At 57.3% G+C, this 24,621-nt stretch overlaps 1 protein-coding gene across 1 annotated transcript in view; it reads right to left on the reverse strand.

Moving 5' to 3' along the window:
* Positions 1-3,372: 3,372 nt before the first annotated feature.
* The window catches only part of PRRX2 (paired related homeobox 2), a 41,281-nt gene continuing 20,032 nt past the window's right edge, over positions 3,373-24,621 (reverse strand). The window contains exons 2-4 of the mRNA XM_036261742.1: positions 5,727-5,914; positions 4,928-5,106; positions 3,373-3,835 (exon numbers count right to left, since the gene is read on the reverse strand). Of these exons, the coding sequence (XP_036117635.1) occupies positions 3,700-3,835; positions 4,928-5,106; positions 5,727-5,914 (503 nt within the window). The 3' untranslated portion in view covers positions 3,373-3,699. The remainder of the gene's footprint in view (positions 3,836-4,927; positions 5,107-5,726; positions 5,915-24,621) is intronic.

Genomic DNA, 24,621 nt, shown 5'->3' on the forward strand with positions numbered 1-24,621 from the left:
GCACACGTAGCCCCCACCCCCGGTATTTCTCCAGGTGGGTTTGGAGGTGACGTTGCCCAGCGAGAGCGTGCCCACGTTTTCACGGCCCTGGGTACCTTCCGGAAGGCTGTGCGGACTTTCACGCTGCGACCCCTGCTGGTGGCTGGGCACTTGCTGGTTTCTTTGTCTTCCAAGTGAAGCTGGGTCAGGAGCCTGCTGCTGGCCCAGGGAGCTGTGTGGGGACAAGGCCCTGTGCTCCCAGCTCTGGGCTTGACAGTGGCCCCGCAGCGCCCTCCAGTGGCCGACGGCGGAAGGGCACGAGCCAGCTACGCCGGTTTGCTTGGTCTGCAATTGGCGCGTCCAAGGCTCCTGTGCCCTTGAACCACGCGTGCCGGTTCCCCCCAGGGCGCCAGTATCTTGAAATCCTCAGAAGCCCCGTCACTGTGCTCCCCCGTCATAAACACCAAGGAGCCCATTCATGGAGGGCAACGTGCCAACAACCCGAGCTGGCTTCGGTTATTGTCCCCATTTACAGAGGAGGAAACTGAGGCCCAGAGACGTGCCTTGGCCAAGGTGAAACTCTGGTCTTTATTTCTCAGGTTTTTGGGTTTCCCAAGAGCAAAAGTGCCTTTCTTTCCTTTTCCCTGTCTCTCGACTCAGATTCCTTGATTTCAAAGGAAAAGCAGACGCAGATACACGGCGCCCCTCCCAAACTCACAACCGGAGAGGGAGGCTTCGCACTCCCCCAGCCCGGACCAGCCCTGGGCACCTTCTCCTCATGGAAAATTATATTCCGGGCCGGGTGCCCGGGACGCTCCCACAGCCCTGCAATTAGGGCTGCAATACGACAGCAGTGTTTGAATGTATTTTCTTTTACAGGGAGGGCCCGGGCCCCCTCCCTCGGCCCGGAGCAACATGTGTAAACAATTAGCCGGTTTGTTTTTTCTAGAGCGCTGGGGAGGAAATGACATTGACGTCCTTGCGCCCCTCCGCAGGGCCAGCGCCTCTGTGGGAATGCGCCCCCGGCTTTTTCCGAAGCTGGCATTCTTGGGACCTGCCTTTCAGGCCTCAGCCAGAGGCCCCCACCTGGTGTGACCCCATCTCTGCTGCAGGCAGCCCCCACCTGGCTATGTGTCATAGCGCCCTCCCTTTGGGTTGCAAACAGAAAGACCCCGTGTGCCTCCATCTGGGCCCTGGGGCCCTGGAGCCCTGGCTGGTGCGGGTGGGCTTCCCGGAGGAAAGAGACACTCTCCCTGGCTGGCCAGGGGCTCACTGCTCTGGGCCCGTGTGCCAGCCCTTCCCTGGTAGGTCTCCTGGGCAGAGGGGAGGGGTAAGCTCCTTGTGAGGGAGGACCCTTGCTCAGACCACCATGGCCCCAGGTGTTGTCTGGATGGAAGGGCAGGCCAGCATCTTCCAGAGACTTCTACCAAGCAGTCTCATTTCCAGGGCTTCTTCCTCTTGGGCACTTCCACGTGCCTAAGCCAGACCCTGGCCCCTGGCCTCCACCTGCTCCGTCAGCCCATCATCTAGTCATCAACTCAGAACCCTGCCATGTCCAGGAACCACCCAGACCCGCCATGTCTGGTCCAGGCTGCGGCCCCTCCTGCCTGAACATCTGCCCCGGCCTTGCAGGGATCCCTCTGCCTCCACCCAGCCCCGGGGCAGGTTCTCCCCCCCCCCCCCGCAAGAAATCCCCCTCCGTGGCTCCCCAAACTTTTAGACCTGGCCACACAAGTCCCACCTGAGCCAGATCCTGCTTCTCTCCTTCATTCCACACCAGGAGACCCGGCCCTGCAACGGGCCTTCACACTCACTGTTTCCTTAGCCAAAAGCACTGTTGTCCCTCCCCTTCGTTTGGTGAACTCTTCGTCCTTGCAGGACACCTCCTCTAGGAAGCCCGCCCAGATGCAAGCTAACTCATTGTCTGGGCCCCTGTGCCAGGTGTGGCCTCTGCCACCAGGGACCTTTGTCAGCTCTGCTGTCTCCTCAGGGCCTGGGGCACAGCGAGGGTTTCACAACATTCGTTCGGTGAGAAACGGCAAAGGCAGGCCCAGCAAGCGCTTCCCTGAGGCAGAGCCCCAGCTGAGCAAGGAAACTCCTGGCTGCATCCACGCCCCTCCAGGTGCAGGCCCCTCCCTGGCTCTGGCCTGGTCCAGTTCGAGACATTGGCAGAATGCCCCTCCCAGCTTCGCCAGAGCCTGTGCCTCCCCGACCCCCGCTGGTGCCCAGGTGCCCACCATCAGCCACGGGAAGTCCCACAGCGCGCCCCCACGCGTGCCTGCACGTCTGAAGAGGGCCACGCTCCACCCACAAGGACCTTGTTTTCAGGGTGAAATTCCAGGTGGAGGAGGGGAAGACCATCGAGGGGTGAATTGCGGGGGGAGACCCCCTCACTCATGGGTATAGTCACCACACCTTTTGCAACAGAAATGGGGACATCCCTCACACAAGGCTGGTCACCCGGCTCTGCCTGTTTGAGGTCATCGAGATGCAGCCTGTGGAGGGGATGCTGGCGCCTGGGGGCGCTCTGAGGCCACGCGGGCTGGCAGGTTATAGAACATTCACCCCGCCGGGGTGTGCCCACTCTGTCACTGTGAGGGCCACTCGTCCACAGGGGCTGATTGTTTTCGCACCCTCTGGGGGCAGGGAGCCCGGTCCCACTTCATGAGGCTGGTTGAGGTTACAGAAATGACCTTTAACTTCCCTGGAGGGGCGGCCCTCAGAAGGGGTGGCACAGGGCCAGGTGGAGGGGGCTGGCTTCAGACCACTCCCCTCACCCCGTTTTCTGCAGCTCCTCAGAACCGGTGTCAGGGGCTGGTGGCACGTGTCCTCTGTCACCCCCAGTTACCTCTGCAGAAGGGTGGGTTGGGGGACTTGGGAGAAGGCCTTCTAGTGGCCTTGGCCATTAGCGCCACCTCTGTCCTGTGAGCCCACCTGGGGCCTCCACTCTGCACCCCGGCTGGGGGCCATTTGCCCAGGCCCCTCCACAGTCAAATGCTCAGAGGGGCCCCACACTTTCTGTATGCCCCAAAGCAAGAAACTGAATTCCAGCATCTGCCCCCTACATCCTCTGGCAGTCCATGGCCCCCCACCCTGCTCCCTGCCACAGGCAGGGGGGCCACCCCCTGACCAGAGGGAGGGTCTTCCCGCTCACAGTCACTTACACACCTCTGTCCGTGGGTCTGGGGCAGGTCTCCCCACTCCCCACCCCCGGGCTCCGCAGGGTGATGGAGGACTTGGTCCAGAAGACAGAAATGAGGGCAGCTGGCCTTGCAGCCGCAGCTCGAGGCCTGGCCCAGGGCTGCCTCCATGGCTGCTGTCGCCAGCGCGGGGCCCCAGGTGGCTGTCCCCCAACTGGTCCGCTGCCTGTATCTGCCCTCCCACAACCTCTTTGGGTTTAAACAATTTTTTATTTCTTAAAGACAAAAACTATTTGGTTTTAATACACAAAGTAAGTGAGGTCCTTGGTGAGCTCCTGCTTCACCTTCTGGCCCGACCCCTCCAAGGGTCGTGGGCCGAAGTCTCCAGCGGTCGCGGACGAGGGGCTGAGCCAGGCTTCGGGGGTCTTCGCAGCCTCTCAGGCCCAGCAGTCTGGGCTGGAGAGAGGGGCCAGGAGAGCCCACCCAGCCTGTCCTGGGACAGGGGACAGGAGGTCGCCTTCCTGCGTGTCTGCCCTCTTCTGCTGGAGACCAGGGAGGCAGCTGTCCCGGCGGGCAGGCGTCAGTTCACTGTGGGCACCTGGCTGTGGTGCAGGCTGAACTCCTTGGCCTTGAGGCGGAGGCTGGCGATGCTGTTGGCCATATTGACCCCCGGGGTCGCTGGGCTTGAGCCTCCAGGGCTGTAGGGCGGCACCGTACTGGGGGCGACATAAGACGTAAGGACATGGTTGGCGTGGCTGGCACGCTGCCCAGAGCACCTCCGGCCCCAGCCTCAGGCCCTCCTGCCTCCCCTCCTCCGCTTGCTCTCCCGGGAAACCTTCTCCAGGGGCGGTGACAGGGCCGGAGACTTGGGAGGAGTCAGAAGCACCCCGCCAGCTCTGGGGCACGGAGCCACCCCTGCGCGTGTGGGAATTCTCGCTGGACCAGGAGCTCCCTGAGACCTTCGTGGGGCCTGGTGCCCACCAGGCCCAGGTGAGTGAGCACACACCTGTATGTAAGGATGCCTCTCGGTGAGGTGAGGACAGAGCAGGGAGGGCGTTGGGACAGATGCCAGACGTCATTAAGCATCACTAGGACTCCGATCCCACAGCTGACCTGCTGGATCTCACCAGAGGTCTGGCAGAGCTGCTCACAGACGAAGGGGCGGATGGCGCCCTCTAGGGTTGTGGGGAACAAACCCAGCTCCCCAGCCCCACCTGTCTTGCCCTGCCACCTCGGAGCCTTTTCCAGCTGTGACCAGGGGAAAACGGCCCCTAAACTTGGCTCGGGACCCAGCCAGGTCCCCAGGACAGGGAGGCCATTCTCTCAGCCCTCCCAGCCTCCATTTCTGGCCGGGAGGGTGGACACAGGATGCCAGGGCCCTCGTGCCAGCCAGAAATCCTGCGGTTTCAACTGCCCAAGAGTGACTTGGGTTCTTCCTTCCCTCCAGATAGGCCTCGTCTTCTCGTCTTCCTGCACGTTCATGTACACATGTATGCGAGTGCACGCATGCACTCCTGTGCACTCACAGACACGTGTGCACACTCACAGTCATGCACACACACTGATGTGGAATCGCTCACACTCAGGCAGCACACAGCATGCTCCTGCAACACCCACCTGTGCACACTCACCAGCACACATTCACACACCTGCCCACGTACCTCTTGACGGATCCCAGTCCCAGGGGCTCCTGAGCCCCGTTCACAGGTCTCTTCAGGTGCTCAAAGGAGCCTGGGCCCTAACATGTCCCATGAGATGCCCTGACTGCGGCTCCTCCTGCCCTGAGCGGGTTGGGTCCTGGCTCTTACCTGTAGGGGGACGAGGCTGTCCACGAGAGATAATCTGGGTTCAGGGCGGTGGGCCGGGGAGCCACGGGCTGCTCGATGGCGGCCTCCTGGCTGTAGGACTTGAGCAGGGAGGCGGAGCGGTTGGCCAGCATGGCCCGCTCGTTTCGGCGGAACTTGGCTCGGCGGTTCTGGAACCAGACCTGGGCGTAGGACAGTGGTGAGCAGGGTGCAGCGGGCTACAAGGAGGACCCACGTCCTTTTGAACCCAGCGTGTGCCTCCTCTGCTACAACCCTGGACTGGCAGCTTCACCTCTCTGAGCCTCAGTTTTCTCATCTGTACAATGGGGGTGAGAGGTGGTGCCTACTGCTGGATGCGTGTGTGTTGGAGAATGGGCCCGTGGATGAGTGAAAGCATGCGTAAGTGAGCACTTAGCTGTTGTGAGGTTAGGAGAGAGGTTCATGCTGAGTACTCAGCTCAGAGTCGGCACAGAGCAACGCTTAGATGACGTTTACGTACCAACACCAGTGTGGCGGGCACTGCTCTTAGCACTTTACAAATATAGTAAGCCCTTTCATTCTCAGAAGAGCCCTATAAAATAGACCCGCGTGATGCTCATTTTCCAGGGAGGCACCTACGGCACAGAGAGGTTAAGTAACTTGTTCCAGGTCACGCCGCGAGGAAGTGGCAGGGCTTGGATTTGAACCTCAGCCCTCCCGGCCTCAGGTGTTTCTGCTCTTAAACATCTCACCTGGACAACTCCCCAGCCCTGAATGAATGGGGCTGCAGGCCCCGCGGCGGCCCACGCATGGGCAGGCTCACCTGCACGCGCGCCTCGCTGAGGTTGACGCGCCGGGCCAGCTCCTCGCGCACGAAAGCGTCGGGGTAGTGCGTGCGCTCGAACACGCGCTCCAGCGCCTGCAGCTGGCTGCTGTTGAACGTGGTGCGGTTCCGCCGCTGCTTCTTCTTCCGCTTGGTGGCCCCGCCGCGCCCGGGGCTGGGACACTCACCTGCGGGGACGAGAGAGGGTCAGCAGGGCGGTGGATGGCGCGTGTGCGTGGGTGTCTGCAGCGTCCCCAGACCAGCCAGGCCGCCCTGCACTCAGGCTCCTGTTCAGCAGTTTCCACTGAGCTCTTTACTAGGGTCTCCCTCTGCGGATGCACGGTCCGGCCCCAAGAGCAGGAGCACCGTCCCTTTAATCCACTGCTTCCTTCATTCTGCATTCATTCATCTTCCACACGCATTCACTGAGCACCTGCTGTGGCAGGCGCAGGGATACAATGGTGAACAAGGGCAACCAGTCCGCTGTCCTGTGGAGCCAGGGACAGGCACCTGACCAGGAGACACCTGAGTGCCTTTAGCACCTGGTCCAGGCTCTAGCGCATGGTAAGCCCTCCACTGATATTTGTTGTTTGATTATAATAATACATAATAATGAGCAGTAAGAATCACAGTGCAAAGGGCCCGCTGCACGCAGGCACGTTAGCACCCAAAGATCACTGAGTGGGCGCAGGAATCCTGTAGACAGGTGCTGTTGTCCTTGCCACGCCCAGTCTAGAGAGGGGAAGGAAGGAGGATGTTCAGCTACTAGTTCCACATTTAAATGTTATCCAGGAGCAGAAATGCCGGCCCTTCATTTCCCAGGCCCCAGCTCACTGCCCACTCCTCCAGGGAGTCCTCCCTGACCACCTGACTCCACCTGGAACCCCCTTCCCTCCACTGAGCTCACCTGGCACTTAGAAGCAACACTGCCCAGTTCAGCACTTCCTTGTATACCCAGTGTTCTTATTAAAAATGTATATTTTAATAACAAAGTAATATCACTGCTTGTCACAGCAACAGATTCAAACAACACAGAGGGGTATAATGTAAAAGCAAATACTTCCCTCTCCCCAGCTCCACTGCCTTTGCTTTACAAGATTACAAACGTGCATTTAGAAAATGTACAGGCATGAGGTCACACTGCACACACTGGTGCTTCGACGGGCCTATTTTTATTTATTTTTTATAATCCTCACCCGAGGATATTTTTTCATTTATCTTCAGATAGAGTGGGAAGGGAAGAGAGGGAGAGAAAGAGAGAAACACTGATGTGAGTGAGAGACACATCAACTGGTTACCTCCTGCACGACCCCAACCAGGGCAGGGGATGAACTGCAACTGGGGTACGTGTCCTTGACCAGAATCGAACCCGCAACTCTTTGAACTGCGGGCTGACGCTCTAATCACTGAGCCAAACTGGCCAGGGCCCTATTTTTATTTAATAATATTCCAGATACCATTCCATTCAGGACAGCAACCCTCACCCTCTCTCTTTGGATTGTTTTCCACTTGTTCTCCCCCCACTGGGGACCCAGTTCTTCAGTCCATTCGGCGTTATGCTTCCGGCGCTGCCTTTTGCAAATACAATAAAATATGTGCGATGTGTTCCCCCTCTTCCAGCAGCAGGCAGCATTCGTGTTCTGCACCCACTTTTGCCTACTGAAGGATGTGTCCCGGGGACCCCTCGTCCAGTGCGCAGAAACCGTCCTGGCTCCTTTCGCAGCCCCAGGGCACTGGGGTGTGACTCACTGCGGGGCACTCACTGGTGCCCCAGTGACGGGCGCGCGCATGTTCCGATCTTTTACAACCAAAAAAACGCCGCAGCGCACCTGCAAGCAAACACGATCTTCTGTGTTTGCCAGTGCGTGTTGGGGACGGAGTCCAAGAAGTGGGGTTGCCGGGCCAGGGGGTGCGACGCTAGATGTGGCCAAATTCCCGCCAGCAGGGTAGGGGAAGCCTGTTTTGCGCAGTTTGGCCAATAGAGTATGTTGTCAACCTTTCAGAGTCTAGTCCGTACCTGTATTTTTGCTTCAGCGACACATCCCTTTGTGCGTCCTATGTTCTTCGCACAGGGACGTACATTTGTTCAGCTGAGCGTCTAGAGCATTCCGGGTCCTGCAGTGGACACGACCCAATTCCTACTTTCAAAAAACTTGCAGGTTAGCCGGGCTTACTGACTGCTGAGCCGCCGACTGACTCCGTCCGAGGCTAACTAGTTCGGTGAGGCTGGTCAGTGACCGTGGGGGGCCTGGGGGACGCCAGGCAGGAACTAGGGAGGCCGCCTGAGAAATGATGACCTCACAGCTGGGTCTGGACCATGGTTCTTAACAGAGGGCGGTTTGGCCTCCAGGGGACATTTGTCAATGTCTGGAGACGTTTTTGATTGTCAGGACTAGGACGGAACGGGAACAGGCCGGGACGCTGCTCAACACCCTTCACTGCACAGGACAAACCCCCTGGCACAGGAGGATCTGGTTCCCAGCGTCCACGGTGCTGAAGGTGAGAAACCCTGGTGGAGACGTTTTGGCAACAGTTTCCGTTCAGAGACTTTCCCAGGTGGGTAGCACCTACTTGCAAACACCTGGGCCGCACGCGGGGTGGGCGGGCAGGGCGGGGGTGGCCCCGCGGGCACCCCCCCCCTGGACCGGCTCCATCTTCACTCCTCACCCCTTTCCTCCAAGAGAAGGCGAAGATGGACGGGAATGTCTCTCCGCCCCCGGTCCCCGCCCCCTTGAGCGGGAAGAAACCTTAAACCAAAACAACAAGGGCCCATGTGCTGAAAACTGGGTGATGATCAATAGCCCAAGCGGGACGGAAGCTTCTGGAACACCAGCCATTGCAGAATCCGTGCCCCCTCCCCCCGAACTTCAGTCAGAGCTGCTTGGGCACACACCCAACGCAGGAGGCATTTCAGCCAAAAAAGGAGACTTTTTCGGGAAGTTTCTGAGCAATTCAAAACGGAGGGTGTTTAAATAAAAACCATTTTGCGGCACTTGCTCCGCCGGAGGAAACAGCTCTGGGCTTTCACGGAACCCGCAGGACCTGGAGCAGACACCGCCACACAGAAGCACCACTGCCCCCCAGCCCCAGACCGCCCCTCTGACCCCAGCACGAGGGACTGGGCCGGACCCCCCCACTGAACCCCGCCCACTTCACACACAGGGAAACTGAGGCTCTGAGTGGCGTGCCCAAGGTCATGCGGCTGGGATCGGAGGCCCTGTCTGTGGAAGGCTTGGCTGGCCGGTGTCAGCCTGTCTCCGTGGGGCCTCCTCCTTCATCCACCTCCCTCCTAAGGAAGGCGATGCGTCGGTCTGTCACACTCTCAGCCCTGGCTCTGGGACACGCCACGGGGAGGGGTCTCCAGGTTCACGGCATCTCACGGTGCATGGACGCCCCTGACCCCCATCCTTGCTCACGGGAAGGGCACACTGGGCACCTTTATTTTTAAAAAAACTAACATTATTTTGCTTTTTAAAATTGTTATTGATTTCAGAGAGAGGGGGGGGAGAGAGAGAGTAGAGAGAAACATCGATTTTGTTGTTCCACTTAGGATGCATTCATTGGTTGATTCTTCTTTTGTTTTTTAATCCTCACCTGAGGATATTTTTCTATTTATCTTCAGATAGAGTGGGAGGGAGAGAAGGGGAGAGAGAGAGAAAAACATGGATGTGAGAAAAACATTGACTGGTTGCCTCCCGCACAACCCGACCAGGGCTGGGGACAAACTGCAACCGAAGTACCTGCCCTTGGCTGGAACTGAACCCAGGACTCCTTAGTCCGCAGGCTGACACTCGAACTGCTGAGCCAAACCAGCCACGGCCATTGGTTGATTCTTCCATGTGCCACGACCAGGGATCGAACCTACAACCTTGGCATATTGGGGGGACGCTCTAACCAACTGAGCTACTCAGCCAGGGCTGGGCACTTCTTTGTTCTGAAGAGCTCACCTCTGGGAGCGGGGCGGGACAGTGGCTTGCCCAAGGTCGCACCAAGTCCCCGTGAGGAGCTGAATTTAACTCAGTGTCAAGAGCATGGTAATTGCCAGCGAAATGCTCGCTGCCCTTAGCGTTACTGTTTGTGAGCGAGCCACGTGGTGCGTGAAGAGGAGGCCCTTCCTCCGTCCCCAAACCCGCAGCAGAAAGGTGGTCACAGTCCCTGTGCTCGGCGGAGGAGGCAGCCAAGGTTGAGGAGGGTCCAGGCAGCATCTCAGAGGTGACCCAGAACTTGAACCCAGAGCTCTGGCCTCAGCCAGGGCTCCCAGGCAGCCTCTGCTTCCCAGAGGATGTGCTGTAACCGTAAGTTCCTGAATCACCTCCTGAGAAATGCACTGTGGTGGGCGTGTGCGTCCCTGGGGGACTGCGCTTGGGCTGACAGCATTCGGAAAATAAACACTCTCTGAGCCTCAGGCTGGCGAAGCTGGGGCCTGCTCGGCCTGCGCTGGGCTGTGCCCAGTTTCCTTTCCTTCAGTGAAAGTTCTGCTTTTCTCTGGGATTAAAAAGCAAGCCCCAAACCGCCTCCATTTACCCTGGCTGCTGAGATGCTGTTGTGAGCGGCTCAACCAAGGCGGAGAGAGACGCATGGGGGGGGGGGGGGCTGCACGCTCTCTCTCCCTCAAAACCAAAATTACCTCGTCCCCGATTATATTACAATGGAAAAAAAAATGACTGGTGCACAGTCCTCTGCCATTAAATTATTTCACACATACCATTTATTTGGCTGACTTCGGGCCAAAGACATTTAAAAACTCTGCTCTCAGCCAAATGATCAAGTGTTCCTGGCTCCTCTCCCCAGCACCCATGGTTTTTCCTATTCCATGTAATTTAAGGGCCTAAATAGTCTGGAGGGAATTAACTGCAAATTCTTCCCAAGACAAATAAACCCAGCCTCTTCGTCCCTGCCTTTCTCAAGCTGTGGAGAGACACTCTCTATTTGTTTTTGCTTCAAATAGTCAGTTTGCGCCTGACCCCAGGGCCAGGGCGAGCTCCAACCCAAATAAATAACTTTTATTAATTAGCATTTATTCTGACCAAATCAGCAGCCTCCCCCTCCCCCCCAACGTGATCTCTGCCAACACGTTCACAAAAATAAACAACGGGCCCCCAGGACCTTGATGTGGATTTAACAAATTAACGCCGGGCCCGGTCAAAGGAGCTCCGAGGCTGCAGAATATTTACAGACTGGAAAGTCTTAGGAAGGAAGTGGAAGTGGGGGGCGCAGCGAGGCCAGCAAAGGCTTCGCCTCCCCCACACCCCCAGGTCTCCTGGGAGAGATTTGGGTTCCTTTGAAGGACCCCGGGGAGCAGGGTTCAGACAGGAATTCTGGAAACTTCATCTTCAACTGCTCCCTGAGCATCTCTGAGGACGGGGTGCCACTAGGGGGGACATGCAGGGGAGGCCTGGTTTAGGCAGGGTGGCGGTGGGGGCACCCTCTGTCCCCGCCCAGCCTCTGGAATTGCACTGGGAAATGGGAGGAACAGGAACCACCTCTTTGGACCCTCATAACAACCCCATAGGGGGGCCTTTAGCCCGACTTTACAGATGAGGAGACAGAGGCATGGGGGTCAAGCAACACCAAAGCCACGTGGCCCGTCAAGGCCGGGGCGGGGATTTGAACCTGCCGATCGGCACCCAGGCTCCTGCCGACTGGCGCAGGCTTTGAGCACCCACCCCAGGCCTAGTGTCTGAGTCTCTCCGGGGTCCTGGGGCGCATGGAGCAACCAGGAGGAGGGGCTGAAGGCAACAGAAGCGTTTCTGGAGCTGGGGTATGTTCAGGAGTTCCCAGGCATGCAGACCGGGGGGCTTCCAGGGGGAGGCGTGCCGACTGCCCAGCCTGAGACCTGTGCGGACAGGACCAAGATCAAGCCTGCAATGGAGTCTGGTCAGCGATATTTAAAGCAAGAAAGGAGGAGGAAGAAACAGAAACAGGGTTCTATAGGCCTCTATGCCAGGCTTTCGGGGGTGTCCCCCGGAGACCAGCCCCAGCCCGGCCAGAGTCCCATGCAAGGGGCTCAAGAGCTGGTTTCATCTCCGGCCAAGCTGGCCTCGGTCCTGGACACTCAGGAACCAGGGACAAGGCACAGGGGGCCTCAGCTCCTCTGGTGAGGTCACACAGGCAGACTTCCCAGCGCCACCTCCCAGGAGACCCCCCAACCTCAGAGGAGCAGGCAGGCTCTCTGTCTTACAGAGAAGACGGAGGGAGGCCCAGAGAGGGGCCAGGACCTGCCCAGGGTCACACAGTGACCGAGGCCCTCTGCCTGCAAACCCCAGGCCATTTCTTTTCTCACGACACCCTTGGTAGCCACTTGCCGGGGAGAAGGAGGAGGTAGCCCTGGCCCCAGCCCAGCCCTGGGAAAATCACTGGTGGACACCACAGAAGGATGGAGACCTTCTCTTGAGGGCCTTCTGGTTCTACCCACTGGGTGGAGCCATCCAGGCCACCCAGGTCACCCCAGGAGGCAGAGCCAGCACTGGGGTCCTCGGGCCATCTCAGGGCGGCCGTCTGGATTCACGGCCTCTCTGAAATCAGTGTGCACTGTGGACCCTGCTCAACCCGTTCCTGGGCTTGCAACTTCTCTCCCTCGGGCTCACCTTCAGGTCTCAGCAGATGTACTGCCTCTTCCAGGAAGCCTTCCTGGACCCCCCCGCCCCATCGTAGCTCTGTCATTGTAGGGTAAGTGTGGGGTCATTTGTCAGGCAGCAAGTGAAACCTACTGCTTTCCGTCTCTCTGGGACCCATCACTGGGCCTGACCCGAGAAAACTTCACAAATATTTTTTAGCATCGAGTGAATGAATGAACAAATGAATGAACAAGGAGGCATTGGAAGGGTGTGGAGAGGCTGCAGAGCTTCCCTCTGTCCTCAGCCTCTCCAGGGTCCTCCTTACAGAGCCGGGAAAGCTGGTCAGTGCTGAGTCACGTGAGATCATGTCCACAGGGCAGGAGGAGGGGGCTTGGGGCCGGAGAGGGGAGTCAGCCACTGCCAGCCACTGTCCCCTCCTCCTTCCAAGGATGTTTCACCTCATTAATTTTGAACAAAACCCAAGGTGCTGACACGTTTTTATAGCTACCAGTCTGGACAAGGAGCAAACATCTCAGGAAGGAAGGTGAGGAGGGATGACGCACTGGGGGGCGGAGTCAGACAGCTCCCCGGGGCGGACGCTCCGGCTCACAGGCCTCAGAGCAGCATGTAAGAAGCTGGGCTCACGGGCCACCCCAGCCTGGGACACGGCACCCCTACACCCTCCCAGCCCCAAGGCCAGTGACCAGTGTGTCTACAGGAAGGTCTCGGCAAGCTCGAGCTGACCCCGGAATCTGGAAGAGGCTGGGAAGGTTCCTGCATGTCCCCTAGAAACCTGGGCAGAGCCCTAGAGGCGGCATTTGGGTGTCTTTGGTCTCTCCCTTACAAAGGACATGGCTAGCCCGGCCAGTGTGGCTCAGTGGTTGAGCGTCGACCCACACACCAAGAGGTCACCGGTTCGATTCCCGGTCAGGGCACATGCCCAGGTTGTGGGCCAAATCCTCAGTGGGGGGCATGTGGGAGGCAGCCAATCAATGTTTCTATCTCTCTCTCCATCTAACTCCCCACTTCTAATCTCAATAAATAAAAAAACCAAACAAACAAAGGACATGGCTTGCTGCCCACGCTTCCATGGGGCCACTGCACTTCCCAGCAGCCGGACCAGTGGCCCAAGGGGATCTGCCTTACCAGACGGCACGAGCCCCTTCCTACCCACCTCAGGGCCTTTGCACATGCTGTTCCCTCTGCCTGGAACACTGCACCCCTTTTGAATGTTAACCAGGCCTTTAGTCTGAGCCTGAATTTTCTGCCCTGAGAGCCTTTCCAGCCCCCAGACCAGGGTGGGTCTCCTCATGTAGGCTCCTGGGCCTGTCCCTTTCCCGCACATCTGCAATCAGCCACTCCTCTGATTCGGTTGTCTGCTTCACGCCGTGTCTTTCATTCAAGTCCGAACTCCAGGAACGCGGGCACTGGGTTTGCTCGTCACGGCTCTGTCTCCAGGACTGAACAAGAAGTTTGGTTTAAAAACATTTCTGAATGAATGACTGTATAAATGAAGGAATGCTCCTTCCAGAAGAAGATTTGAAGTCTCAACTTTACCCTCAAAGGGACCAGACAATGATTTCTTAGATGTGATACCCAAAGCACAAGCAACTGCAGGAGAAAAGGTAAATCTGACACCATCAACATTAAACTCTTTGTGAACACCATCCAGAAAGTGGAAAGATAACCCACAGAACGGTAAAAATATTTACAAATCATATATTTGATAGGGTATTTGTATATAGAAAGCAAAGAACTCGCAGAACTCAACAATAAAAAAATCAAATACTGCAATTTCAAAACAAGCAAAGGTGCCCTGGTCAGCGTTGCTCGGTGCTTAGAACGCAGGCCCACACACCAAAGGATTGCAGGTTCGATTCGCAGTCAAGGGCATGTACCTGGGTTGCAAGTTCGATCCCCAGCTCAGGTTGGGGCTTATGGGGCTTGTGTGGGAGGCAACCAATCAATGTCTCTCTCTCTCTCTCTCTCTCTCTCTCTCTCTCTCTCTCTCTCTCCCCCTCCTTCTCCCCTCCCTTCCACTCTCTCTAAAAATCAATGGGGGGAAAATATACCCTCGGTGAGAATTTTCTAAAAAATAATAAATAAATAAGCAAGCAAAGGATCTGAAGAGACATCCTTCCAAGAAAAACCATTCAAATGACCAATAAGCACATGAGACGCCCAGTACCACTAGCCATCAGGGAAATGCAAATCAAAACCACAGTGAAATTCCACTTCACACCCACCAGGATGGCTAGAATCAAAAGTCGGATAACAACACATGTTGGCAAGAATGTGAGACTGGAACCCTCATGCACTGCTGGTGGGGATGCAAGGTGGCGTAGCCTTGCCCTGGCCAGTTTTGCTCAGCGGTTAGAGTGTCGGCCCATGGACCAAAGAGTTGCGGGTTCAATTCCAGTCAAGGGCACGTACCTCGGTTGGTGGTTCATCCCCAGCCCCGGTTGGTGTTGTGTGGGAGGCAACCAGTCGATGTGTCCCTCTCACGTTGATGTTTTTCTCTCTCTCCCCCTCCCTCCCACTCTATCTGAAGATAAATAGGAAAAAAATGTCCTCGGGCCCTGGCCAGTTTGGCTCAGCAGTTAGAGCGTCAGCCTGTAGTCCAGAGGGACCCGGGTTCGGTTCCCGCTAAGGGCACATACTTCGGTTGCAGTTTGTCCCCGGCCCTGGTTGGGTCATGTGGGTGGCGGCCACTTGATGTGTCCCTTTCACATTAATGTTTCTCTCTCTCTCTCTCTCTCCCTCCCACTCTGAACAAAAAAATGGAAAAATGTCCTCAAGTGAGGATTAAAAAGAAAAATGTCCTCGGGTGAGGATTGGAAATAATAATAATGATGATGATAATAATAATAAGTAAAGGGGTGTAGCCTCTTTGGAAACCAGTCTGGCAGTTCCTCAAACATTAAACATAGAGTTACCATGTGACCCAGCAATTCCCTGCCTAGGAAGCCCCAGGAGAAATGCAAACACATGTCCACACAAACACTTGCACACAGATGCATTATTCACAACAGCCACAAAGTGGAAACAGCCTAATGCCCGTCAACTGAATAGAAAAACAAAAGGAAGCATCTCCTTTAAGGAATATTATTCACCTCTGAAAAGGAACAAAACACTGACCACGTTACAATGTGGATGCACCTTGAAAGCATCGTGCTGACCGGAGGAAGCCAGTGCCACTCACAAAAGGCCACATAATGTGTGATCCCACGTACATGAAGTGTCCGGAATGGGCACATCCACAGGAACAGACAGTAGATTATCGATTGCCAGGGGCCGGGGAGGTACAGGAGGGCTTAGAGGGTGATGACTAAAGGGTGCAGGGTTTCTTTTTGGGGTGATGAAAATGTTCTAAAATTGACTGTGGTAGTGGTTGTACCACCAAATCCACTACAAATCACGGAGTTGTACACTTTAAGTGGGTGGATAGCATGGAATGTGAATTATGGCTCAATAACGTTGTTATAAAAAGACACCGAGAAAAGGGGGAGAGGTGGGAGAGAGACAGGGGGCTTGGCATTGAATAAAGACAAGGAGGTCCCCGAATGCTTGAGGACCCTGGGAGAGGAGCGACAGGGAGTGACAGAGAGTGGGAGACCAGGGCCAGGGCCGGGAGGTGGCTGCGCACTACTGGGGGCCCCCAGGCTGCTCCAGGTGGGGGTGTTTGGGGACGAGGCTATTGTGAGCAGGTGTGAGCTGTTCTCCATGGCGGAAAAGGCCCTGGAGGTCAAAGGCCAGCCTGCAGGGCTTGCCTGCGTTCTGCCTCAGAGCTCCGCGAGCCAGGGGTTCAAACTTCAGGCCCCTCTGGTTGCATCTGGTCATGTCAGTCCCGTTTGCTCTGCTCCTGAGACCCCAAAACCAAGCTCCGGAGAGTGGGGGCACCTGGAGGGGTGGGGGCGCAGGCTGGGTGGGGGTCGGGAGCCACTGAGGAGGATGACAGCAGCCCTCTGCTCAAAATTTGGTCTAAGAAGGGGGTTGGCATCTGGTTTTAATCTGAGGTTGGTGGCCAAGTGCCAAATTTATTGTAAAACCTACATTTTAATAAGGGGCTGGTATCTGGAGGGAAGCTGCCCTGGTTAACCATTTCCAGCCCAGGGTGAGGGCTCAGTGTGGGTTCCTCTCCCAGTTCAGAGCTGCCGGGCTGCTCGAACCCCACAGCCAGCACCTCCGGGGATGGGTGGCTGGGGACGGAGATGCCCCATTTATTGTGGGTCGGTTTGCAACAAACCCGCCAGCAGCCCCGGGGTTTCAAGCCCATTATTCTTATTTTCTCAAGGACTCAGACCTGAAGGAAACTTACAGGTCACCCGTCAAAGCCCCTCATTTTGGCAGATGGGGAAGCCGAGCCATGGTGAGGGGCAGTGACCTGGCCAAGGGCTCACAGCAAAGGCAACGGGCCTCCCAGTGCCAGCCAGTGAGATCCGAGCCCCGAGAACACACATTTTCCTCCTCCCTGCTCCCTCTCTGTTCCGGGTTCCCAGGGCGGGGAGGAGTGTGATCCTGACCCAGCAATTAGACATGGCTGGGGCGGGGGGCAACCAGCTGTCCACCCAGACTGCAAATCACTGCCTCCAGCCTCTGAGAATAACAAAGCACCCAAGAAAAAGGCAGTGCCCACTGGCCCCTCTTCTGAGGTTGGCAGGACCCCCCATGGTCTGGTTCAGGACAGCGCTGCGCCCCCAGAGAGGCCCTGAAGGCTGTGGCGCAGACTTTTACGCCCCATTGTGCGCCCCAGGCGTGCTGGACAATGCGAGTGTGAGGTCGGCGCAGCGAAGCCCCAGGCCGTCTTGGGTGTTTCTGCCACTCTCCTGACCACAGCTCAGGACTTCCCCACCCCCTTTTTTTGGGGGGGGCTTCAATTTACCAAACTTTTATTATGTGCCTGGCACTGGGTTATAACGCCCTGCCCTCTAAAATGTGGAAAGCACCGTGATTAAGCTTTGTTTTCGGCTGGGGACAGTGAGGTTCAGAGAGGTGAAGTAACTGACCCAGGTGGCACAGCCAGGCAGTGATGAAGCAGGGATTAGGACCGGTCTGTCTGCTCCCAAAGTGTCCGATAGCTGGAGGAAAGTGGCCTTGTTAACCATTTCCAGACCAAGGTGAAGCTGCAGGAAGGACCCAGGGTGAGGTGTGCTCTCCCGCTGAGGAGTTCCGGGACCTCTGGGAGCCGGCAGCCAGCGCCTGCGGGAGTCAGGGTGAGTGCTGGCGTGTGGGTGCAGAGACCACTCCCAGCGTGTGGCTTAGCTGACCGCTATCTCCACTTAAATCTGAGCGCTCTGCCCACACCCACACACCAGCCTCACGGGTCCTAGTGCCCTCAAATCTGACGGTCCTCTGCTGGGGGGGGGGGCACACTCTGAGCCTGGGCACAGAGCTGGCTGCAGCATCCCTAATGAGTGCCCAGTCACACCCTCAAACAACGGCCAACCCGACTCTAGAAAACTGTCTGGTTCAGTGAGCTTAATCCCTCTCCCTGTGGGTGTCCCAGGGTTTATACTTTGAGGGGCAGCGCACAGGGGACCCTTCTCAGGACCACCTTGCTAACCCCGGGGGAGGGGCTGGCAGCAGGTTTTCAGATTTTACTACGGAGTGTCCGCAGACAGTTCCATTTGGAACTCCCTGGGAAGCTGGGTTAAAGCAGATGCTCTGATGCCCTGAATGTGCCTGGGGAAAGGGGTTGGGGGTCTGTCCTTCACAGATGCTTCAGAAGTGAGGAGGATCAGACAGGAAGCCCGGACACAGTCTCAGTCTGAACTCGCCTCTATTCTCAGCACCTGGCACAGTGTCTGGCACATAGTAGATGCTCAGTAAATACTAAACAAATAAATATCTGAATGAATGAATGAATGAATGAATGGGACTGGGGTCCCGATGGGGAAGTATTCCCAATTATCTGTCTATCCAAACATCTGAAGACTTTTATGCACTCTCGATAGTGTGAACTGTTAAAAGCTGACCACTTTCCTGACCCTCCCATCTGCAGAAACAAATTTAAAATGTTTAAATTTAGGGGCCAGAGCCTGAGCCAGAGAAATCCATCCCCCAACTGGGAAAGGCTTCAACTTGGCTTTGCTGGTGCTCAGGGTCAGAAGAGGGGGGACGTCATTCTTCCTGTAGGGAAGGGTGGGGGAGAGGCCCCTGGGATGGGTCTGCTGAGCCTGCCCTGGAGGGCAGGGATGGCCAGACCGGACCGGGGCTCAGGCAGTAGGCTATCCTGATGCCCTCTCCGCTGGACCCTCCCTCTGCCTCGGAAAGGTTTGGCACCAACTCAACCGCCCTGCTCTGTGAGCCTCCAAAGGAAAAGGGGATTTGATCTCAAGGTCTGGATTAGAATCCCACCTCCCATAGGCTGTGACCTTGAGCCTGCCCCAGTTCCTCTTTGGGCCTGGTTTCCTCGTGCAGTGGGCCTGTGATGGTTCCAACAAGATGGCAGTGATGTTGGAGGAAGCAGCCACCACAGTACTGACCCATGACCAAAGCTCTGGCTGCCCAGCTCGCTGCCCTCCCCAGGCGCCTGGGCGCTAGAGGACCTGCCGCTTCCCCACCCACAGGCACCTAAGAGAGGATTCACCTTTCAGTGCTGATGTTTATGGCGCTGACACCCCCCCACACACATACACTCAGCATCCCAGCCCCCCATTTTCCAGAACAGAAGGCTGCAAGGCTGGGGAAATCCACTTTTTCCACATATTTTCAAAGGTTTTCTATGAAACACTCTTTTGGAAAGCTTGGGGGAAGGGCTGCGAACCAGGGACTGCCCCAACCCCAAAGGCCCTGTTGAGGCCCGGCCTCAGCACCTCCCTGTCCTGTCCTACCCTCCTCTCGGCTCTTAATGCCGCCCCCTTCTAGGTGGGACCAATGTGCCCCACTTCCTAATCTCCCCTGCTGGGAGTGGCCCTGCCGGGGCACCAGAGCCCATTGGGGCGCGACCTGGGAGCTCTGGGGCCCACCCTCACTTTACAGGACCCTGAGGTCCAGAGAGGAAAGCGGCTGGGCGGGAGGACTGGAGCACCCCAGGCGACCCTGGGGGTGGGGGCGAGCTGCTGACCCCGCAGCCAGGGCTGGGGGCCATCCTGTGATTGAAGCAGACTTGGTGGCCATCTGGGACAGTCCTCAACACAACCCTCACACTTCCCCGGTGATCGAAGAGCCGCCTTCCGAATCCATGCGAATCCGTGCGTTTTACAGCCGCCAACCCTCCATTCGCGTCGCCCTTTCCCTGCTCCCCTCCCCCGTTTTGGCGTTTCTCGGTATGACCCAAACTCTTCATCTTAAGGGAAGCTCTGACTCAGAACTTTAAAAAATCTTACACACAAACTTAAGAAAACAAACTTGTGTGGGCGGGGGAGAGTCCCTAGCCCTTGAGGGGGGCTGCTGGGGAGGCCGGGTTTTCTGGGAGGCCATCCTTCTCTCCCCGGGACAGGGTCTGCGGGCGGGCGGCCCCACCCCGGGCGCCCAGTGTGCCAGGGGGCGCTTCCCATCTGGGCGGGGCTCTGTGGGCGCGCGGGTGGGGGTAGGGGTTCTTTTACGCACACGAGGGTCGGGGGTCGACCCCGAAACCCAGGGGGTGCCGGGCCCGGCGCGCCGCCCGCCGCCCACCCCGCCCGGCCATGTGCGCGCCAGCCCGTGCGTGCGAGCGCGCCGCGCCGGTGGCGGCCAGAGCGGCGCCGCGGCACATCTGGTTCCAGGCGAGCCCCTGGCGCCTGCCTCGCCGCAGACCCGCGGCCCAGACACACAGACGTTAATAGATCGGCGCGCCCAGCCCCGCGCGGCCCGCGCCCGCCGCCGCCCAGCCGCCCAGCGTGAGTGCCGGGCGGGAGAGGCGCGCAGGGTTGGGCGCGCGCGGAGGAGGGGGCGCGAGGCGCAGCGCCCACCCCCCTTCCTGCCGCCTGTCTGCCCTCCAGCTCCGACACCTCCCTCCCCACCCCCGCTCCCTGGTCTCCGCTAGGGCCCGGGTTGCAGCTAGGGCTGCCCCTTCTCATCCTGGGAAACCAAGTTCACGGAAATCCAACCCCAGTGAGTAACAGGCGTTCCCACGTGCCAGGCGGCCAAGATCTGGGCTGCGTGCGTCACACGCGCTTCTCGCACATAATCACCCTAGGAGCCAGATACGCTGCTACCATCTCCTGTCCCATCTCACGGTGGGGAAAACGGAGGCGGGGAGGTCCCTGGCCCAAGGTCACACAGAGAGAAGGCCACAAAGCTGGGCTGTGGACTGCAGCACCCCGTAAGATGTGCCCCCTCTTCGACTCCTGAAGCACACTGGGAACCCAAGATCACCCAAAGTTGGCTCTAACTATGCTTCCACCTGCGGCAGCCCTGGCCTCCCTCTCCTTTCCAGAGAACCTCTGCTCAGCTGCACCCCAGTCCCCTAGCTGAGGTCCTCCCGCCCAAGCACCCGAGCGCAGTGAGGCCCCGGGGACGCTCCAGGAATGTGGGGCGTCCTTGCCCTTGGCAAGGTTCCAACACAGGCGGCGCTTATCCAGAACTGCTCCCCAGATCAAACCTCGCCGGTGGGGAGTAGACGCTGGGCCCACTCGCTCTGAGAGGAAGGCTCTGCTTTAGAAGCTCCTGTTTGTTCTCCGAGGGCGGAGGACCGGCTTGCTTTGCAAAGGCAGCCTGGTCTGGAGAACAGTTCCCATGCTAGAATTAAGGTGCATCCGCCTGCGTGGGGTCTGAGTGGGCTGCAGTGGGTCGGTTTTGTCTTTCTCCCTCCCACTCTGGGTCCCCTTCTCCCTCCCTGTATCTCTCCCTCCTTCTCTGACCCCTTATTGATGTATTTGCTTGTTTATTTATTTGTTTATTTATTTATTTCTCTTCCGGCCTTTAGCCCCTATGGGCTGAGCATGTGCTTGCAAATTGCAGGTAATTTGTTGGCTCCAGGTTAAGTTTTGGCTCCCCTCCCCCTCCTCTGAGGGGGCTTTATAAGGAAATGGGTCCACATCAAAGTGCCACACTCACCCTTAAACTGGGGGAAGAGCGTTTTTTTCTGAGCTGCTTACACGTTGGAGAAGGAATTCTGTTTAGAACTTTCCCATTAATACCCTCTGAATTCACTTGGGGGGCTTATTAACTCTGGCTGTCAGAAATTCTGTGTTTTAGAACAAAACCACGCTTTTAAAAAGTTCCCAGCCTGAAGGTAATAAGCCCCGTAATGGCCTCGGTGAACGTGGCCAGGAATTGGAAACCAACAGGCAGAGTCGTTTTTCCTTTCCAGCCAAGTCCCACATTAAAAGTTCCCGGCTGGCTGGTGGGGACCCTGTCCCCCACCCCTACTCCCCATGCATGTGGGGTCTGGGGGAAGAGCAGCATGGGGCAGGAAGGGGAGACCCCAGCACACTGGGGGCTCCCGACCCAGCTCTCAGACCCCCGGGGTGAGGCAGATCCTCCTCCCTCCCGCAGCCGCAGCGGGCTGGGTGGAGTGAGGGCCACTGACCAGGACTCGCCAGCAGTGGCTCGGAGGGTAATAACCGAACCAAACAAGCAGACTGGTCAAGTGCAGCCTGGAGCAGTGGCAGAGAATCTGGAGGGAAGCGTGTCCTACAAGGCATCTGCCACTTCTGCCTCCGGTCTCTCCGCAGGGTCTCCTGGTGCCAGAGGGAGCTTGCAGCTTTCTGGTCCCCTTGCCGCGCCTTCCCCGGTGGCCTCCCCTCACTCCCCCTTAGCCAGAAAGCTCTGAAGGGGTGCTGACTGCACCCCAGGGCCTGGGTTGGGGGTCCCAGACTGGCCAGAACAGCTCTGATCTCCGGGAGGCCCTGGTCTCGGCCAGGCCCAGCCATCGTGAGGTTCTGAGTTTCTCCCTGGCTTGCAGGGCAACCCCAAAACATTAGCGTGGGTGCTGTGGCCCGGCCCTAGACCTCCCTGACCGGCCTGGAGCGTGCTTATTCGTCTGTGTGGGGATCCCCTTTCACTGGATGTTGCCCATGGGGGGCGCTCATGAGGGGAGGGGTACTGAACTGCCCAGGCCAGAAGCCTGGCCCAGCCAGAAGGACTTTGCTTGGCAGCCAGGGTCATGTGCAGACGCCAGCCATAGTGGTTACCATGATTCCGAAAGGGGCTCCCCAAGGAGCCCCCAACGTGCCAGGCACTTTACACACCGAATCCTTACATGCAACCCTAGGAAGCAGGTATCATTGTCATAGTAACTTCTCTGAGGTCACACAGCCTGAGAGGAAGGACTGGGATTCACCCACACTCTGATGCTCCAGCACCAAGGCCCTAACCACTGAGCACACTGCCTTCCTCCTGAGCGTGCATCTTGCTCCCTCCCTCCCAGGCAGCAGCCTGCAGAGTTGCAGGGGCTGTGCATGCGCTCAGACCAGGGCTGGCTCGGGGCGCCACGGCCCCCTGCCCCCTAAGGGCTTGGAACGCTGTCTAAGGAGGACGCAGGAGCCCTGGCTGATCAGTTTCGGGTGCCAGGAGCTCAGGAAGGTTCTGGCAAGGAAGCAAATAGTTGCCAGTCCTGAGCCTGGCTCTGTAGATGCAGAGAGGAGGGTGACTTGCTCCAGGACACAGGGGGAGTCCCGACAAAGCCAGAGAGGGGCCGTGGGCTTCACTCCCCGCCCAGGGCTCTTTCCATCTCACCACGCCTCACTGCATGTTCCTCGGGAAGTTCCACGTAGGTCATGCAAGTACATGTGAGGAAAGCCGTGCTCCATTCTGACTCCTTCAAGCAAATAAATGAGCAGAAGCTGGCATTGCCAGGGCGCAGACCCGTGCCCAGGGCCTCGGCGGTGGGGGGAGGAATGATCCAACCTCTGTATTTAAAACGGGGACAAGATTCCGCTTCCTGCACAGAAATACCACGTTGCTAAGTCATGTCGGCAAGGCGAGTTTGGCCCCGACAGAACAATTGTTTTAAGACGATCTACCGTGAGAAAATTTTTTTACAAAATTTAATGATAACCCGATTTTAAAATGGGCCAAAGACCTTAACAGACACCTCACCAAAGAAGATACACAGATGAGACCCCACATCACATGTCGTAAGGAAAATGCCAAGGAAAACAACAGTGAGCGCCAGCCAGGGTGGCTCAGTGGCTGGAGTGTCGGCCTGTGCACCAAAAAAGGTCTTGGGTTTGATTCCCAATCAAGGGTACGTACCTGGGTTGTAGGTTCAATCCCCAGCCCTGGGCACGTGCAGGAGGCAACCAACTGATGTGTCTCTCTCATATCAATGTTTCTCTCCCTCTCCCTTCCACTCTCTCTAAAAATCAATGGGAAACAAAACCACAGTGAGGTACAGCTACACACCCATTAGAATGGCCAGAATCCGAACACGGCACCAGGTGCTGGCCAGGACGCGGAGCGCCAGGAACCCTCCCTCATTCATTGAGGCTGGGAATGCAGAATGGTGCAGCCACTTGGGAAGAGAGTTTGGAGATTTCTCACGAAACTAACCAACTCGTCAGTGATCACACTTCTTGGTATTTGCCCAGGGGAGCTGAGAACTTCCATCCACCCAGAGAGCTGCACGTGGAAGTTTACAGCAGCTTCATCCCTCACTGCCAACACCCGGACGCAACCAAGCTGTCCTTCCGGAGGCGATGGGTCGATGGACTGCGGTCCACCCAGACAATGGGATATTATTTAACAATAAGCAATAAACTACGAAGCCATGAAAAGACACGGAGGACCTTTAAATGCACGTGAGTAAGGGGAGGAGCCAGTCTGACGAGGCTGCACGCTGTAGGAGTCCACGCGGGACGCTTGGGAAGGCTCACCTCTGCCACCGCGAGACCGTGGCTTCCAGGGGTGAGGGCGGGGAGGGTGAGTGGGCAGAGCGCAGGATTCTTCGGGTTAGTGAAACTCCTGTGTGTGATGCTGTCATGGTGGGTATCTGTCATGTAAAATCTGTCCAAACCCTATGGACTTTGGCTGGCTTTGGGTGACAATGACATGTCCACTGAGGTTCATGGACTGTAACAGATGGGTCCGGGCAGGGGAGGCTGTGTGTGTGTGTACGAGGGTAAGGGGCACATGGGAACTCTGTAATTCCTGCCCAGTTTTGCTGTGACCCTGGGACTTCTCTAAAAAATAGCTATTTAAAAGAGAAAAAAATTAAAAATTAAAATGATAACCTGTGGTGTCCTGATAAATGTTGAACAACCAGTTCTCTGGTTGCACCCTGAGTGTAGAATGCTTGCCAATGGCTGGGGTGTAAATATTTCCACCAAGGCCAGTTTCTAGCTACAATGTGGCATCGACAAAGGCGCACCGGGAAGAGATGCGCAGCACACCAGCCTACAGGGCCTCCACCGCCAGGCGCCTCGGACACAACCCCAAGAGCGCAGGTGACAGTCACATGGAAGCAGATGACT

The sequence above is a fragment of the Molossus molossus genome, unplaced genomic scaffold (assembly GCF_014108415.1).
Source record: "Molossus molossus isolate mMolMol1 unplaced genomic scaffold, mMolMol1.p scaffold_m16_p_14, whole genome shotgun sequence".
NCBI classification, from domain to species: domain Eukaryota; kingdom Metazoa; phylum Chordata; class Mammalia; order Chiroptera; family Molossidae; genus Molossus; species Molossus molossus.